The sequence below is a fragment of the Meleagris gallopavo genome, chromosome 19 (assembly GCF_905368555.1).
Source record: "Meleagris gallopavo chromosome 19, MGAL_WU_HG_1.1, whole genome shotgun sequence".
NCBI lineage: Eukaryota > Metazoa > Chordata > Aves > Galliformes > Phasianidae > Meleagris > Meleagris gallopavo.
The window spans coordinates 8,601,413-8,618,481 of NC_139422.1; the positions used below are offsets into that span (position 1 = coordinate 8,601,413).

Sequence of the window (17,069 nt, forward strand, 5' to 3'; positions counted from 1 at the left end):
GCATAACTGCACGTTTATTGAACTACAATGATCTCTTTTTTTTTTTTTTTTGTCTTTTCCAAAATGCGAGGCTGTTGCACAAGGTGACTCCCAAATGAATGTCACTACTGGACAAAAGAGGTGATTGTAATTCACACTTTAACCAGCTGCTTATTCTGGGTGTGTCACTTTTGTCACTACTCATAAAGACATGGATAGGCAGATGTAGCATGTGTGTTCCAATGAACTAATGCAATGGAATCTTTCACAAAATCTTCACACATCTTCAACTGATATGAAGTCAAACATTTTAATGAAGTTTTGGAGGAATATGGCTCAGTCAGCTTTAGAAAACACAACTTGTCCCTTTTGACTACATGATTTTTGAGGAAGGCATACACATACAGCTTAATGTGAAAGGGAATCCGCAAATATCATCACAATCCAACTAACGCACACTTATGTATTGAATTAAATCAAACGAAGAACTTTAAAAGTACCCAATGAAACAAGTTTTTTAAAAAGCTTCTCAGTGGAAGTTTGCGAAGATAGTGCTAAAGCTGGCATAGCTGATCATTTCCATTACAGGTAGTAACAGGAAACTGCACTGCGTGCACTGTACATGCACAGCCCTTGGTGTAACTGATAAATAAAACCCCAACCAACGACCAATTACAATCATTGAGAATGAAATTAAATCAAACCTGTTAACTGGCATTAAAAGTTGTTGTCTTGTATTTTAAAAACAGCCATGCTATGGAGCACAAATGTGATACTTCTGGACTCAGCAAGAGTTTCACAACAGCATCTGTCAACCTTGAAGGAAAGTGTGTCCACATGTGATACAGACAAGATTAAGAACTGCTTTCTGCTAACTGGAGAATCTGATGTAAGTACAATTACCTCATAACAACAACTGAGTCAATTCTTTATTCATTTCACGTTAAGTGCAAGAAACATATACCAGTCAAAGACAAGTACAGGATAAAGATTCTGCATTACAGGGGTTCACTGCTTGTGATGAAACTCAAATAACTTTTGATAAAGTACAAACACAGCTATCCAAACACACAGTTACTGTTTTACAGTATCACAGAATTAGAAGATCTCTATGTCTAAGTAGTTCTTTTTAAGATACAATGGATTGCTTTTCAAAACGAACATAGCAAGTGTTATTATATAATAGCATACAGTTTATGTTTTCACATTAGTATATGTATCTAAGATTTGTAAGAAAACAAAGACAAATCTTACAGCTCAGCAAATGGGCCTAACTTAATCAGAGTAAGTCAAACAGGCACTAAACACTGGTATGACAGAAGAAATGATATGGAGAGAGAAATCTAGAAAAATTCAGATCTCATTCATAAAACTGAATGCAAGTCCTTCTAATGAGAGTATCCAGTTAAAAAAAAATGAAATGAACTGCAATGCAATACTTTTTTGTTCTCTTTTACCAATTCTCTATTTGCAAAAGGCAACTTGAGTATGAGCACATGCCTTTCTTCTCTTGAATGATCCAGCAAAGTTCAGTCAAGGAAGGAGATGACATCACCATAATTATGCATGAATACAGTGGGGGTGACTGACTTGCTGAATATCTATAAACATCTCTTAGCCATTATAGATCAGGAGTGTCACAGCTCAGGCTTCAGCTTATTGCAATGTCAGTAAAAGTTTAAAAATTGGCAGTGTCTGCCCTTGAAACAAAGGAGTGCAAAACATCATTAAGAGATAATAATTAGAACATTTCAGGGATGTTACAAGACAGGCATGAAACTGTTTCCTGTGTTTTGCCATTTACTTTCAATTAATAAACTAATAAAAAGTCCTTTTGAGGGCTTACAGCAACAGCAGCCCTCACACAAGATGGCTGTTCTCAGGTCCTGACTGATCACCAATCACATATTTTTCCTTTTCTCCATTCTGTGGGGATCTGCTGAACGTGTACAATTTCACCAGATAGAAGCTTTTTGTGGAGCCTGGCTCCACACCCACTCACCTATTAATCACAATCTATTTCAATTTTTGTAATAGTATTCAGGTTTGGTTTTTCGCTGCTACTCCTTCCGTGAACAGATGTTAGGTGCTTTTTAAGAGCAGACTTGTGTTTAAAGTCCATGTCACAGCAATGACACTTGTAGGGCCTGTCACCACTGTGTATGTTCAAGTGATCCTGCAGAGTACTTTTGGCAGTGAACGTCTTCAAGCACACCATGCATTGGAACGGGCGGATACCCATATGGCCCCGGATGTGTCTGTTGAGATTCTTTTTTTGTGTAAATGTTTTACCACATTGCAAACACAAGAAAAGCTTGTGCATTTTTAGATGTCTGAGATAGTTCTCAAGGTGCAAAAATCCTCTTGGACACTTCGGACATTGGTTCCGCCACAAATTATCAGAATCATCCAGATTTTGAAACCCATTTATCTGAGTCGAAGTCCCCTCTGGATTGTCAGTGACAAAAGCCTGAGCGTGAGTTCCTGACATTTCTGTATTTCTGCTTTCAACTGTAGAATTTATCAAGGAGTGCTGGGTTTCGGGAAAATATAAGTTTGTTTTAGAGGAGGTGCAAGGCTGAGGAAAATGATCATTTTCCACATTGGGTACGTTCATAGAATCCATTCTGAAGATACATATTTCATCATCCTTATATCCTATTTCAACTGTCGATATGTCCGGGGTCCCTGTGTCTTTTCTTTCTGAGCCCAAACACTGTGCTGCAGGCTGCAAGTTATCCCCCTTCTCCTGTTTAACAGAGAATTCTAAATTAACTGGGCTATCTTCATAAATCTCAATTATTTCACAGTCTTTATCCGAAACATCATCCTTGCTCCTCAGCTCAGTGTCAGAGGAATGGCACTTCTCTGCAGCCTGGCTGCTATTCTCCATGGAAGCGTCGATTTCCAGGTATTTCGACAGCGCCTCGCTGCACTTCTCCACAATGTGGACCATCTGGAGGTAGCTGGCGGCAGTCAGGTACTTCAGGAGCTCCTTCCTCTTGACCTCCAGCGCACCCGTGTAGCAGGAGAGCAGCAGCTTCCTGCCCACCTCGGCGCTCTGCAGGATGGTGATTCGCACCTGCCTGGACTGGTTGAGCAGGAACTGATCCCTCATGAACGTGGAGCAGGCGGCAAAGATCACCTTGTGCCCGTGGAACTCGGTGTCGTTGATGTAAATGGAGACGTCGCAGAAGAGGTTCTGCTGCCGCAGGAGGTTCATTTTCTGCAGCACCGCATCTCCCTGCTGCTCGAACTGGAAGCGCAGCACCTCCGAGTCCGCGGCCATGGCGCCGGGCCCGCCCGCCCCGGGGCCGAGCTCTCTTCGCCGGTGCCCGCCGAGCGCAGGCAGCGCCGCCGGCAGCTCAGGGCCGGGCCGAACCTCGCTCAGCCGCTCGCCCCTCCGCCCACCCCCCGCTCCCCGGCCACTCCCGGTGCCGCTCCGCCGCCGGTACCGCAGCGCCCAGCCACCCGGAAGCGCCCCCCGAAGCCCCGCCCCTTCCGGCAGCGCGTCCCGCCCCGCGCCGGTGGGAAATGAGAGGCGGCGCGGAAGTTAGCAGCACGTTTATTACAAGACTTGGCACTGCTACAGCGGCACGGCGCCACCCGCCCGGGAGAGGTAGCAACGCAGCGGCCCCGCCGCCCCGTAAGGCGCTCGGGAGGGCGGCGGCGCAGGGCCCCGGGGCGGCCGGGAGGAACGGGCGGCGCCGGCTCCTGCCGCCGGGCCCGGCCCCCCCAGTCTGCTTTGGTAACGCTCGGGATGAGCCTCCCGCCCAGTCTCTGGAGAGGTAGCTGATGCTCGGTCCGTCGGCTGTAGGCCCACGGGAAAGCGCTCATTCAGTGAGTGACGAGAGCCGGCGGTTCACCTGTTCACCTCCTTCTTCTCAAAATCGGTGTATAACGCGAGCTCCCAATCCTTTCCACGGTTTCAGCTGGTGTCGCGCTCTGATTCTCGCTCCTCACCTTTATTCCTCCCAGCGGCTCCAGAACCAGAACCAGAACCACAACCAGCCCCATGGAAGCATTAAGTTCCTTTGAGAGGAGTTCAGCGGCAGCTATCGGTTTTGCCAAAAAGTCAGGGGAGAAAGGCTGACATTTCAATCGTATCAGTTACGGACTTGCAAAACAGGCCCTCTAAACGAAAAAATAAGGAAAGACTCATCCCTGATCCCTGCAGGAGGCTGTGCAGCTGCACCACGTCCTGCAGGAAGACATGCTACATGAGCTACCACCGCTCAGTGAGGTGGTGAGCCCCAACCTCGTAAATCTAAGACTTCTAAGAATTCTATGTCAAATAAATAAAATGCCAACATAAAAATCCTAATATATTCAAGAAGTTATTAAAATATTTTTGTAGTAGACCAGATATTTTTAGGATATGCAGGACGTTGTACAGCACATTAAGTTGTGAGACTATCCACTTACCAGCAAATAGTATTCTACACATTAACACACAGATTATGATAACTGCCATAGTCCTTATCTGAATATGCAGCATCAGCAGCAACAACCACTGGATCTAGTCTTTCACTAACTGGAACAATGCAATGAAGACAACATTTTACATACATGGACAATTAAGTTCATCTTACTCTAAAATCAAGCTGCCTCTGTATATTCTGTTTATAGTAATTCTCACTCCATTTTAATCTAATCCAGGGAAGAGGCAGTACCCAGGTTTTGCTTTTCCAATATCTCTTCTATACTCTTAACTTCTCTGCTCCATATAGGGGCAAATCTTACATGAAATCTACCAGAGCACTTCACATTGCGCTCATCAGCACATTGCCTCTTAGATCTCCACTGCTTCTGGATTTACATAGCTGTCTCCTGCATAACTCTTTTGGTCTGTATCCCTTTGCCAGGCCAAAAGCACAAACGTTTGTAAGTCACCTTTCATCCAACAGGCGTGTTTCATTTTCACTGAAGAAGCAGTCTTCTGCATTTCTGCTTTTTCCTATTTTTTTCTGCCATGATCTCACCAAATGGTCACAAGCAGCCTTTTAAACGAGCAGCCAGTAGTCTCAGCCTTCTCACAAGTTGGTATCACCACAGTGCAGGGTGGACAGAAAACCCATATATCTTGACCAAACCATTTTTTAGTTTCTTAGGATAACCTCTCATCTCTTTGTTTCAGCTTCAGGTCACCAATGGCTACTTCAACAAGCTGTATCCTCCTTGCAATAACATTAAAGCTTTGAAATTCCATGAAGAAACTTTCCAGACAGACCTCCTAATAACATCCATTTTCTTGGCATTTGTACAGTTTTATTCCTTTCTCTGGCAGAAGACCATTTTCTTTATTATGTCCATATTCGTATATTGTTAGATTTTCCACTAATCCCTTACAGCACGTTGACCTGGCTCTGGAAAGTTCTTATTCTCCACATCTATCTTCTTTTTGACATCAGAGCTATAACTTATTTCCACGTAATGAATAACATTATAAAAGCTTTTTAACGATGCAGAAGTTTCTGCCCAAAGTCAGAATGCAAGTGTCAGATGCAACTGTCATGATCTGTTTTAGCTCAAAGTTATTCTGAAAGCAGGTAACTTCAGATGAAAAAGTTTTTTTTTCCCATGCCTACCTATTTTCTGCCCCAAGAACCTGAATTTTTTTAAGTTCCAAAAAGTTACATTTTTGGCCTAAATATATTTGCTACAACTTGAAAGATATAATGCCCTAACTCCATTCCCACTGCTTATTACTTCATAGCTGTCCATGTAATAATAGTTAATGTAACAGTCAAGTACAGTAGTTCAAAAAGTCAATTGCAAAAACGGATTCACAGAATCACCTTGCTTTTCTACTCGAAGGTATGTGGATTTCTGAAAATGGTCTGCAAGATTAACACATTTTTACCATTCATCAGTGTCAAGTCTGCATAAGGAAATCCTGGTTTCTACATACACGTATCTGAAGACCAAGACCAACTTTTGATAATTACATACAAAACATTTTTCTGCTCTAACACACCTTTGGTCATACCTGTTGAGCATTTTTAACCATACAGTAGCAGCCTCCCCCCTATCCCTACCCCCTCATTCAAACACACAAACAATACTACTTTTAGGTAGGAAGCATAATCTCAGCCTCATGGCAAACCTTGAGGAAAAGAGCTGCACTGGAAGAAATACTTATTCCAAACATAAACAGCAGTTCCCTACCAAGGATCAGCCACTTGATTATTAGTCTGTGCTACACTTCAATATAAGAATGCTGCTCTACTGGGAATGGTGTTTAGCAGATGAGAAATTCGTTTCTTTCAGCCTGATTGGGATGTGGGTAACTCCATGGCACTTTTGTGAAGTAATAATCCCAAAATCCCAACTAATATGCCATTCCCACAACATTTGATGTTTAAGGCGGTATACATGAGGTATTGCTAAGTACAGTCGATAGCTGATAAACTAACCTATGGAAATTATGCTACCTATACCTCATCTTAGGCTCTGTAAAATGCTAATGGCATGAATTATGTAGGTCACTTTAAAGAAAAGCGCCCTTTCAGTATCCAAGAAATCAAAAAACTTCATGTTGTTAATGTTCTTACCTACTTATGGTAAGTACTTTTTTCTTTTTCCGTATTAACTGACATGTGGCTCTTATTAGTTCTCAAGGAGACATACACAAGAGTTAAGGGGAAAAAAAAAAGCATGGAGTTCCTATACATTGCAGCTTTTAAAACAGATTATTTTCACAGTGTTACTCCAGCTTTGCTCTAAAACCAATTAGGAAAGTTGTGGTTATGTGAAACAAAATTTATGGAAGATAGATGACAACTTCTAGTTTTGAAGTGCTCACCTTGAATCAGTACATACAATGGTAAGTTCCCCTTTAATACTTCTGTGTATGACAGCTTATGAAACAGGTCATACCTGGCACTCCAGGTGCCGAGCTCACACATTCCAGAGCTGCAACCTACTCTCATTTTGAACAGTTCTATGCAATGATCAACTAACCCTGCCAAAACATTCAGGGCTTCACCTTTTCATAATGCATGCCAACATTAAAAACCCTGAGAGCTTTTAAGATAGTGTTAACTGGCAGCAGAAATGTCTTGAAATAGTTTAGAAAGGGAAAAAAGTGACACAAATATACTTCATTTCAACTGTAGGGGTCTAGGGGTAAGATCAGACAAAAATAACGTTAAGAGGTAAGTTTAAAACAAATGAGCACTATATGGAGTGCTTTCAGTGATCCAGTGCTTTATAATGTAACAATTGGGTTATCTCACACACTCGTCCTCTTTGCTCTTTCCTCCATCTGCCCAGACACAGAGAAGCCTCTAACTGTACAGCAGATGGTTTACTTGCAGCACACAGCAACAGTCTTTCAAAAGGTGTTAGTCTTGAGTCTCCTAATCAGAGAGAAATGAAACAATTAACCCCTTAATCCACAGTAGAGACACAGACAGAAACCTGAAGGAAGATTGTTATTCACAGAAAATACCAAGTAAGACTAAGAACGATGGCTGAAGACCTGCCAGGTTTTGCAATCCAACCCTCCATCAGAAGCCTTTCAGAGCATACCACTAGTTTAGGTAAGAGCCCAAGCCAACTGTTTGCTCCTCTCAGTCATGATCCCTACAAGGGCTGTTTTTAATTGCTTAATTGACACAGGTACTATCATTTCTTAAACTGAGCACAGCCTGAGGCAGCTTCCCTGCATCCAGTACCTGGCTTCCATCGGCCTGCTGACAGACCTTACTGTCTGTAGCAGCGCTACATGTGAATGAATCGAAGTCCACCGTTATGTCTTGAACATTTCTTTCATTGGCATTGTCAAAGCTATTTTTACCATGTAGCTGTTTAAGATGTTTCCTCAGAACAGGCTTATGCGCAAACACCATGTCACAGTAGTTACACTTATGGGGCTTGTCCCCACTGTGCAGGTTGAGATGGTCCTGTAAGGAACATTTCTGAGAGAAGGTTTTCCCACAGATCTTACATTGGAACGGTTTGATGCCTGCATGCACTCTCATGTGCCGGTGGAGATTGCCTTTCTGAGTGAATGTCTTGCCACAGAGGAGACACATGAATAGTTTATGCATCTTTAAGTGATTAGCATAGTTTTCTAGATGCCGAAATACTCTTGTGCACTTTGGACACTGATGGTGCCACTGGAGGCCTTTGTCTATACCACGGTTGTTAGACCCAAACATATCTTTAGAGGCCAGAATGATGTTATCGCTGCCAGCATATGAAAGGGCATAATTGTGGAGGTGGTTTTGCTCTATTTCACTTGCTCTGTTTTCAACAGTGGAGTTGATTAGAAAGTGTTGAGGTTCAGAGGAATGCAACGCAGTTTGTTCAGAAGAAATAAACTGGTTCTGATCCTTCTTATTCCTAACTTCTGTTACCTCCCCAATGGACTCCACCTTGATAATCTGAATATCACTATCCTCCATGTCCATACTGTCTTCTGAAGGTTGAATACAAGGTGAATCTTGTGGCAGAGAGTCTTCATCTTCCCCGTGTTCCTTCAGCTCAGAGGAGTCACTTTGCTGTTCACACTCCTTGCTCTCCAATGGCTGCTTCGGTTTTATGAACTTCCAGAGTGCCTGCGTACATCGTTCAACAATGTGGCTCATCTGCAGAAAGCTCGCAGCAGTTAAGTAGTTTACCAGCTCCATTTCAGGAAACTCCAGAACTCCGCTGTAACAAGATAAAAGCAACTGCCTCCCTACTTCCGAACTTTGCAGGATAGAGATTTTTACATCTCTAGAGTCATTTAATAAGAACTGATCTCTTAAAAAGGGAGAGCCAGCAGCAAATACAATTTTATGCCCATGAACTTCAACATCATCTATATGGACGACAACATCACAAAATTTGTTTTCTTCTCTCAGTTTGTTCATTTTCTGTAACATCGAATCGCCGTAATTGTCAAACTTGAAGTGAAGAATATCTGATCTTTCTGACATTTTGGCACACCTAAAGGAAAGCAGCAAGGGGAAAAAAAAACAAACAAACAAGTGAGAATGCTTTGTTTTGTTTCCAGAACACAAATTAGAAAAGTCTATGTTACACATTACCCTGCAGTACCTTTAAAAAAAAAAATAAAATTGATGCAGTCTGATTACAAAGTAGAAACAATGACAGATATTCTCTTGAAGCAGTGTCCTAAGGAGTCACAATGTTTCCCACATTATTTGTAGAATTTAAAGGGAAATCATGGAAGTATTTTAGCAGTCTTAGCTGTTGTACAGTTTTGCTTCCACATTAAAATTCTTCATACATTTTTGTCTTTTCCAAATATAATGACAACCCTTTAGCATTTGGGTTTTTTGTTTACTTTCATGTTAAAGAGCTTTCATAACACATGAATGCAAGGTGAGGTAGAACCCAGCATCTGCAAGACACAGAAAATTCCCTCTTGCACATATAACATGTTACTTTAAAGACATGCAGCCCAAGAATAATGGTTACAGGTCCTCTAAGACACTCAATGATTTGCAGAAATACTGATATAGGACAAATTCTTTTGCTGCAAGTACTTCTAAGTCCAATTAACCTATCTTAGCAGAAAGGACTACACAGGCTTTCCAGTATCAGCAGCACTGGATTTAAGTGACTGTCCTACATTGCCTTGAAGTTATTTTGTGTGTGTGCACACGAAGAGGAGCAGGTAGTCTGGCCTGTGTTTTTTTAAGGGATTTAAGAAAAAATCTTCTATATAACCCCACATTCTATAAATCATGCTTCCCAGGCTCCCTGATCTGAGTATGTGGGGAATGTAGGAAGTCTTGTTTCTTGCATTCTTTGAAAGACCACTCCTCTAGGAATTTTGTTCTCCTATTTAGAATGAAAAACAGTGGGTTTTCTACAAGACAGATATCAACACGTTATCTTGCAACAGTTCTCTTAAGAGTTTATAAGGCTGATTCTTGATGAAACACATCACATGATACTGACACAGAACCGTGATTGCAGGAAATTAAGAAATCACAGAAGATCAACCAAATGATGCAAGGTTTGGTGAGATGCTATAGCAAAACAACCCCAAAGTTACACCTCACAACTATTAAAATACCACATTGAGCTGGAAAGGAAGCTTTGAAGTTTATAGATGAAAGCAGATACTGCTCTCTTGGGGCATGAAATTTTAGCTCAACGTTCAAGAGGAAATGGAGTTGTGCCTCGTGTAAGTGAATGAATATGCAAGACAAGGGTTCCAGGAGGAACATTTTCAGCAGTATCTGCTGACAGCCCGAGTTGTCCCAGTGTCCTGATGCGATACCATTTTGAGACGTGCACCACATACAGCTACCAGCGTGCGACGTACAGAAAATACAAACTATTGAAATTCGGTCGTACAAGTACGGAGAGGGCGGCAGCATCGGTAGCACGACCGACTTTGTTGCACCTACAGACCGTGAAGCCACACGTCTGAGTCGCCCCGAGTCGCCGTCTGACACACTTCATCTCCGGGGCAATGAAAGCCACCGCTGGGAAGCGGGAAGCCTCCGCCACGCCGCGAGCGAGCGCGCTCGTTAAGCTGCCGCTAAGGACGCCATGGAGCCAAGCAACAGACGCCGCACCTCCCGCAGCCCAAGCCGGGGCCGGGCGGAGCGCAGCCGCTTCGTCGCCGCGAACCCCTCCGGAACCGCCCCGGCCGCTCACGTCGCGGTGCCGCCCGCCTACCCCCGGCCCCGCCGCCGCGCCCGGAGGAAAGGGGCCGCGTACCTGGAGCGCCGGGCCGCGTCACCCCGCCGGCACCCGCTGCCGCTGCCCCCGGCTACGGACCTAGAGAGGGGAGGAGAGCCGCCGTGAGCCGCCGCCCGGGGCTGGCACCGCGCCGCCCCGGCTCGGCCGTCGGCCGCGCCCCCCGGGCGGCCCCGCGCCCCACCGCGCTCCCGGCCGGGCCCGGCCGCCCTCCGGAGGCGGCCCGCGGCGGAGGTGGCGGCGGCGGCGGGGGGGGCGGGAGCCGCGCCCCGCTCCGGGCCCCGCTCCGGGGCCGCGCCCCGCGCCCCGCGCGCCCGCCGGGACCTACGGCTGCCGCCAGCGCCCGCGACGGCGACTCGGAACCGCATTGTTCGGCCGCCGGAAGCGCTCCCGCGCCCTCCGCCCCGCACCCGGAAGCGCCTCGCGGGGCGCCCGCCCCCTCCGCCCGGTCACGTGGTGGGCGGCAGCGGCGGCCCAGGCCCGGCACCGGGAGGCGGCGGCGGCGGCGGCCGGGGTAGGTGGGGTCGCGCTGCCGGCCGGGGCTCCCGCGCCCCGCGCCCCCTCCCTCGGGCCGTCCCCCGCCGCCGGCCCTCGCTCCCTCCCCGGTACCGGTCCGCGCGCGGTGCCGCCCCGCCGTTCCTCGCCTCCCGCCGTTGGGGGAGCGGCGGAGGCCTCCCGCGGCCCGCCCTTCCCTCCGTCTCTGCCCCTGCGGTGTTTCCGGGCCGTCGCGGGCGGTAGCCGCGCCGTGGCCGGGGCGGAGCCCTCCCGCCGGGCGCTGCCCTCAGCCGGGCCCGGGGCGGAGGAGGCCGCGTCGCTCCCCGCGACCCGCAGTGTTCCGGGGCCGCCCCGCGCGTCCGCTGCCCCCGATCCGCGGCCTCTGGCCGTTCCCGGGCGGGTCCCGATCCGCGGCGCTTCGTCGTCTCCAGAGCTGCTTTCTGCCCCGTGTGCCGCAGCGGCGGCGGTTCGTTCGGGTTTTCCCTTCTTGTTGGCAAGTACGTGCCGGAGCCCGGCGGGTCAGTGCCAAGGGCCGCGTCGGCTTGGGGCGAAACGAAGTGTAAATAAACGGACCGCACGCGGTCGGGTTGAAAATCCGTATTGGTAGCGATGAAGCGAGAGTAGAACCGGTGAAAATAACATCTGTGGGCTTCCTCTGCTCGGGTTGCTTGTGGGAAGGGGGAGAGGGAGACAGGAGAGGAGTTTGGGAGAGAAAGGAGAAATTACATTTATTGCTGAGACACAAACTGGGGACCAGGTAATGCATGGCTGTGCTGCTACGTGCAGCTGGGGCTGCACTCCCAAACTCCTTCTCCTGCAGGGGTTTGTTAAATGGTGATACGATTGGTGACATTCTTGTCTACTTTGTTTGAAAGAGAATGCCTGACAGCAGCGGGCACATCAGAAACGCTGTGGTTTTACTTTTAAAGGCTGCTACTGAGCGTAGAAAGGTCAAGGACCTGAGCAGACTTCATTCTTTGTACACAGAAAGCATGTTAACAAATTGAGCCTGGCATTTCCTTCTCTTTCCAACTCCAAGGGCGGGCAGCTTCTAGCAGCATGTATCACATGGAACTCGTTTTTTTAACTCTCACAGCATGTTCTTAAAGTGCAATGTGTGTCTGGTGAGTGGAGCACTGTGTTCACATCAGTCGTGATGAGAGGTGCGGAGGGATGCGGAGCGTTATCTCCTGGCTGGGTGCCTCTGCCCCATGCTGTCCTGCATGTGGCTGTGCCTGCTGGCATGGTGTGCATGGGGCACTGCTGGGCTGCTCCCCCACACTGCTCTGGGCCGGGCTGCCTGAGGCAGCAGCTGTGTTTCTTCTCCGCGCTTTGGTTTCTCAGGGCCTGCAGTTTGTTTCTGGGACTGGAGGACCCGTTTTGGTACGAGAGCCTAAAGTTAGAGTTCTCTCATCTGAGTTCAAATTAAGGTTAAAAGCAAAATTACAACTCCGCTAAGGAGTGTTAACAAAGAGTGTTAGCTGAACTCCTGCGTGTTGTCTGATTCCTGGTTTTGCATGAAATGGGCAATGATTCTGGCAGCCCCTGCGATCTGTGCTTCTCTGTGCCCATGGGGCAGTGGGGCTGTATGCTGAGGCAGTGCTACCTCCTGTCTCTTGAGCTTTGTGGGAACCTCTGTGGCTGTCAGAGGCTTCTAAAATGCTCAGAAAATTTAGCATTGTTGCTATTTGTATATAATTTGCTCTCCTTAGTCATCCAAAAATCTTTATTTTCACATGTAGTATTCCAGTGGTTTTATAGCTTCATTCTGAGTGCAAACTGCTTCTCATTGCCTTTGAGAATGTTTTGCACGGGAAGGAGAGGCTGTAGTTGTTTCCTTGAAGGAGTGGTGGGTGAAGATCAAACAGAGGGTTATGCAGGCTGAGCATGTGATACGTGAGAAGAAGACGGCTGCTGGTGATTGATCTTCCTTGCATGTTTTTTTCCCACAGCTGCAATAGAATATTGCTGCAGGTATATGCTCGGAAGAATTCAAACCACAGCTCCTTTTCCATGTCTCTCAGTGTGACACCAGTTTTGTTCTAACAATTTCTTGCTCTGCTCAGACAGAAAATCTGGGCAGCTGAGTGTCAGACAGCGCTGTGCTTTAGCACTTACCAGGCTTTTTTTCAGGACTCGTTGTGCATTTATAAAGCAATAAATGTGCATTATTTGAAAGTGAGGGGGAAAAAATATCACAGATGTCAAAGCCCATAAAGAGCCAGGAATCCTAAAGAGTGGTGCCTCATTTGTCATAAACCAGCTTTGGGTAGTCCTTCATAAAGCTTCTGAACTCCGCTACAAATTCCACCTTTCACCCTGACTGAATCCAGGGAAGGAGAACTTCTGCTTACATTGGGCTGTGGTGGTTGTTGCTGAGTTCTGTTACAGCAGAGAAATAGAACCAGAAATGATGTTACTTTCAGTGATGAATTTATATGGAGTCAGTCCCCTCAGTGTCCCGGCTGTGTGCTACCTCCTGTATTTCATGATTTTCAATGTTGTATGCAGTGCATTTTTATTATTTTTAGGGGTAGAGGATATAGGTTTGTTCTGCATGCCAAGCTTTTTAACTTTGTTGTTTAAGGTAATTTTGTTTTCAGTAATTTAAGTCACATTACTGTATCATTCCTCTGTACCTCGTGCATCTCTCAGCCATGCTGTGCTTTGTGCAATTGCTGTAGGAACTGCTTCAGGAATGTAAAAGCTGAAAGGATTCTGGATGAGAAAAGATGACCTTTTCTTTCTAGTTTTGCACGGTTATGCTTATTCTCACTTCTGCCCTGAAAACTCCAGGTTTTTTTTTTTGTTGTTGTTGTTTGTTTGTTTTTTAATTGAATTCACCTCTAAATTCTACTTCTGGTGCTGATGTGAAGGCAACTGCTGTTCTAAGCAGCTGGAGGAGTTCACAGCTGAAACCTTGTTTTCTTCTGCTTTCCTTCTGGCATGTTGTGCTACTGTAGCCATTCTAAGTACTGCAAACCAGGTGGTCTTTGGAAGTGGAGCGAAGCAGCCCTGGTTGTGTGTGATTTGCTTCCCTTGTTGCAATGTCACAAGGTTTCATTTGGGCCTCGCTCTTTCTCAGCAATACAAAATGGAAGGTTTTATTTTTTATATTCTATTTACTTTAATCTCTTTTAAATTTATTCTGACTGAACTTACAAGGAAAGTTTTGCTTGTGAGTTGCAGGTCAGGCGCCAAATTCTTGGGAAAGGGTAGGAAGGTAAAGGACCTGGTTTAGGGGCATGGTAAGGATGGGTTGGTGGTTGGTGACCTGAGAGGCCTTTTCCAACCTTAATGGTTCTGTGATTCCAGAGGACAAGTGTTTATTAAATCCACTGAACCATTCTTGAACTTTGGTGGGTTTGTCTTGCAGTTACGTGAGATCTTAGCATGGCATATGGTGTCTTTGGTCTTAGATTGACATTTTCTTAAATAGCCAGAGTAAGGAGGCTGCTACAGCTGGGTGGTTGCTTAAGAGATAGACAAGAATACTTTTAAAATATAGTTTGGTTCTTGGATTTGCAATGTGTAACAGCTGCAAGCATAGAGTGAAGGAGAATCCTACTGAGAATTAGAAATTTAAACAAAACTAAAAGCAGTGACCCAAGAGCCAGCAACGTTGTAGTCCTCATTTACAGCTTTTCCCAATGGTCTGTTGTGAGGGGAAAACCAGGAAACTTATTTAATTAGGTAAGCAGAGAAGTTAATAAAAGTTTGCCTCTCGGTATGCGTTGTGCCCCAGCATCTGTCTCCTGTGGAGGTGTGAAGGCACCTTCAGGCACGTGCATCACTGCGGTGTAGTCGTGTGCCAGGGACAAAACGTGTGAAAACGCGTATTTTATTTGCGCTGAAACAAAGTGGTCTCTTGCAAGGGCTGAGGTGTTGGCTTCTTCAGAGAAACCTTAAAACTCGAGGTCAGCCCTTGGCTGGGTCCTTTCTCCCGATTCCCCATGCTGTAAGAACAGACATTTCGGTCCTTGGGACGGCGGTGCTGTGCTGTGCTGTGCTGTGCTGTGCTGTGCTGTCCCTGCTGCTGCTGTTCCCTCTTTTTGATTTCAGAGGAGCCATGAGCCTGCTGCACGTCATTGCTCTGCTGGGCTTTGATGTTCATCCTTCTGCACCAACGTGTGCTTTAAGGAGCTCAGAGCTCCCTGCAGTGGATTTTTGCCATTGTGAGTTTTCAATTCAGGTAGAGCGATCTGTGAGGCAATCTGCCTGAAGGAGTGATACGAAGCAGTAGGGGAAATAAAGTGCATGGGAAGCAAAGTGAGGGAATATGGAAATTCTCGCTGACTTCAGAAGATACGTTAGTGTTTTTAGTATTTTAAGGCAGTGCTTTTGCAACTGAACCGTTTGGGTGTTAATCCCAACCTCTGTCGCTGGTTCCAGAGGTATTGGGCAATGCGGTGCATCACTAATAAACAAAAGCTTCTTGCAGTGGTCTCCCCTTTCCTGTGCTTTCTTATCTTGTGCAACATCAGTAAGAGTTCTGCTCAGTGTAAGTTTGGTGAAGTTGGGCTAATCAGGACCTTCTGCTGTTGCAATTCTGTGTTGGGAAACTGCTGCAGGGGTTGTGCTGAGCCAGTGGTGCCCCTGCAGTGAGGTGTGCTGTTTGCAGCGCTGCCACAAGAAGGAGCGTACGAAAGCGCAGAGTATTTTCCTGTAATTGAAGTTAATGCTGGTGAAAGGTGTTGGATTGGAAGAATTTGGAAATAGGTGAAATTAATGCTTCAAGACGGGCAGTATAGCAAAATAAATTGCTGAATGGATCCTCGCCTGGGTGATCTTTGCAGCTCGGTGTGACCAAAAGCAGCTCTTCTGCTTGTGCCGCCTTTGTGTGGCAGGTGAGTTCGCACCGTTTGAATGAAAATAATGCAGCTGAGGGGATTTGCAAATGTTTGAAGCTTACTTATATTGTGTTTCAGTATATTTGACTTCAGTTATTTTCAGATTCTCTGTAGATGATGCAGTAAGGAACTTCTTTAGAAATTAGACAGTGCCAACTTTAAAGATGAGAGCTGTGCCCCAGCTTTGAGGTGTCTGCACCTCGTGTCAGATGGTCGCCTGCAGTGGTGAAACTTTTAAAACTGCCTACATTTCTCAGCCAGTGACTGTCACTAGAAGTCAGTGCATCTTTCCAAAAAGGATACGTAAATATCATGAATACTTCTGAACATGAAAGCCAGCGATCACAGGTATATGTTAATGAACAACCCACATCGTTATCATACGCACTGCTTCTGTTGTCCAATGTAAGGTTATTCAGGACTGTGAAGGGACTCAATTGTGGAGTGATCAGGTTAAAAATAACACAGAGGAAAAAAAAAGTGTTGTCATCCTGGCAGATGTTCAAGTCATGTTGGTGGCTGTGGAGGGGGAGAAGGGTATTGATAGAAATAAAAGCAGGCTTTGCTATTTTCAGATGCTTTGTTCTTGGTTCAGAGAGGAATGTGATGAGCTGTGCTGGACGTACCAGCTCACTGCGCTTGGCTGCTCTGCTCCCAGGTTGGGACTGTGCTCCTCCGAGTGGAAGGCAGAGCTTGGGTGGAAAAGGTGCTTGGGTTTGGGCATGCTTGGGATTATGTAAAGACCCAAGCTGTTGTGATAAGGGTGTGACTGGATTTCTGGGAAATTTGATCAGCCATTTTTATTGCAACAGTCTGTTTTGAGCCATTGATTCTGAGAATCTGTGCTGTAGAGTTCAAGGTGTGCAGCTGAACTTCACCTTTTGTTCCTTTCTTCAAATATCTCTCTGTGCCAGTTCTAGCTTTTTAAAATCCTCTTTTGGCTCTGATTCTCAGTACTGATCCAGCCCACGCTGTTCTTCCTGCTTCTTGGAATCTTTTATTGTTCCTTACAGTACAGAAGATTCAACGTAGGCTCACAGAGCACTGTATGCCCCACGGTTCTAGAGCATCTTTAGT

General features: G+C 46.1%; 3 protein-coding genes across 6 annotated transcripts in view; 1 reads left to right on the top strand and 2 right to left on the bottom strand.

Moving 5' to 3' along the window:
* Positions 1-883: 883 nt before the first annotated feature.
* Positions 884-3,415, bottom strand: ZBTB6 (zinc finger and BTB domain containing 6). The gene has a single exon (XM_003211354.5). It carries the CDS (start codon positions 3,266-3,268, stop codon positions 1,985-1,987), a length of 1,284 nt encoding a protein of 427 aa, XP_003211402.3. The 5' UTR covers positions 3,269-3,415; the 3' UTR covers positions 884-1,984.
* A 113-nt stretch (positions 3,416-3,528) lies between these two features.
* Positions 3,529-11,383, bottom strand: ZBTB26 (zinc finger and BTB domain containing 26). Of its 3 annotated transcripts, none has more exons than XM_085239432.1 (3): positions 11,257-11,383; positions 10,669-10,728; positions 3,529-8,916 (listed from the first exon to the last, which is right to left on the bottom strand). In XM_085239432.1, exon 3 carries the CDS (start codon positions 8,904-8,906, stop codon positions 7,590-7,592), a length of 1,317 nt encoding a protein of 438 aa, XP_085095558.1. In that variant the 5' UTR covers positions 8,907-8,916; positions 10,669-10,728; positions 11,257-11,383; the 3' UTR covers positions 3,529-7,589. The 3 variants fall into 3 exon arrangements, with proteins under 3 accessions (XP_085095558.1, XP_085095557.1, XP_085095556.1); XM_085239431.1 differs by lacking the exon at positions 11,257-11,383 and adding an exon at positions 10,976-11,171; XM_085239430.1 differs by lacking the exon at positions 11,257-11,383 and having other exon boundaries at positions 10,669-11,171.
* The window catches only part of RABGAP1 (RAB GTPase activating protein 1), a 60,031-nt gene continuing 53,978 nt past the window's right edge, over positions 11,017-17,069 (top strand). The window contains exon 1 of one of the 2 annotated variants that reach the window (XM_085239414.1): positions 11,017-11,161. The gene's annotated coding sequence lies outside the window, so the exon portion shown is untranslated. Of the gene's footprint in view, positions 11,162-11,502; positions 11,640-17,069 lie in introns of those variants that run through there. The other variant, XM_010721047.4, reaches the window with a different exon arrangement.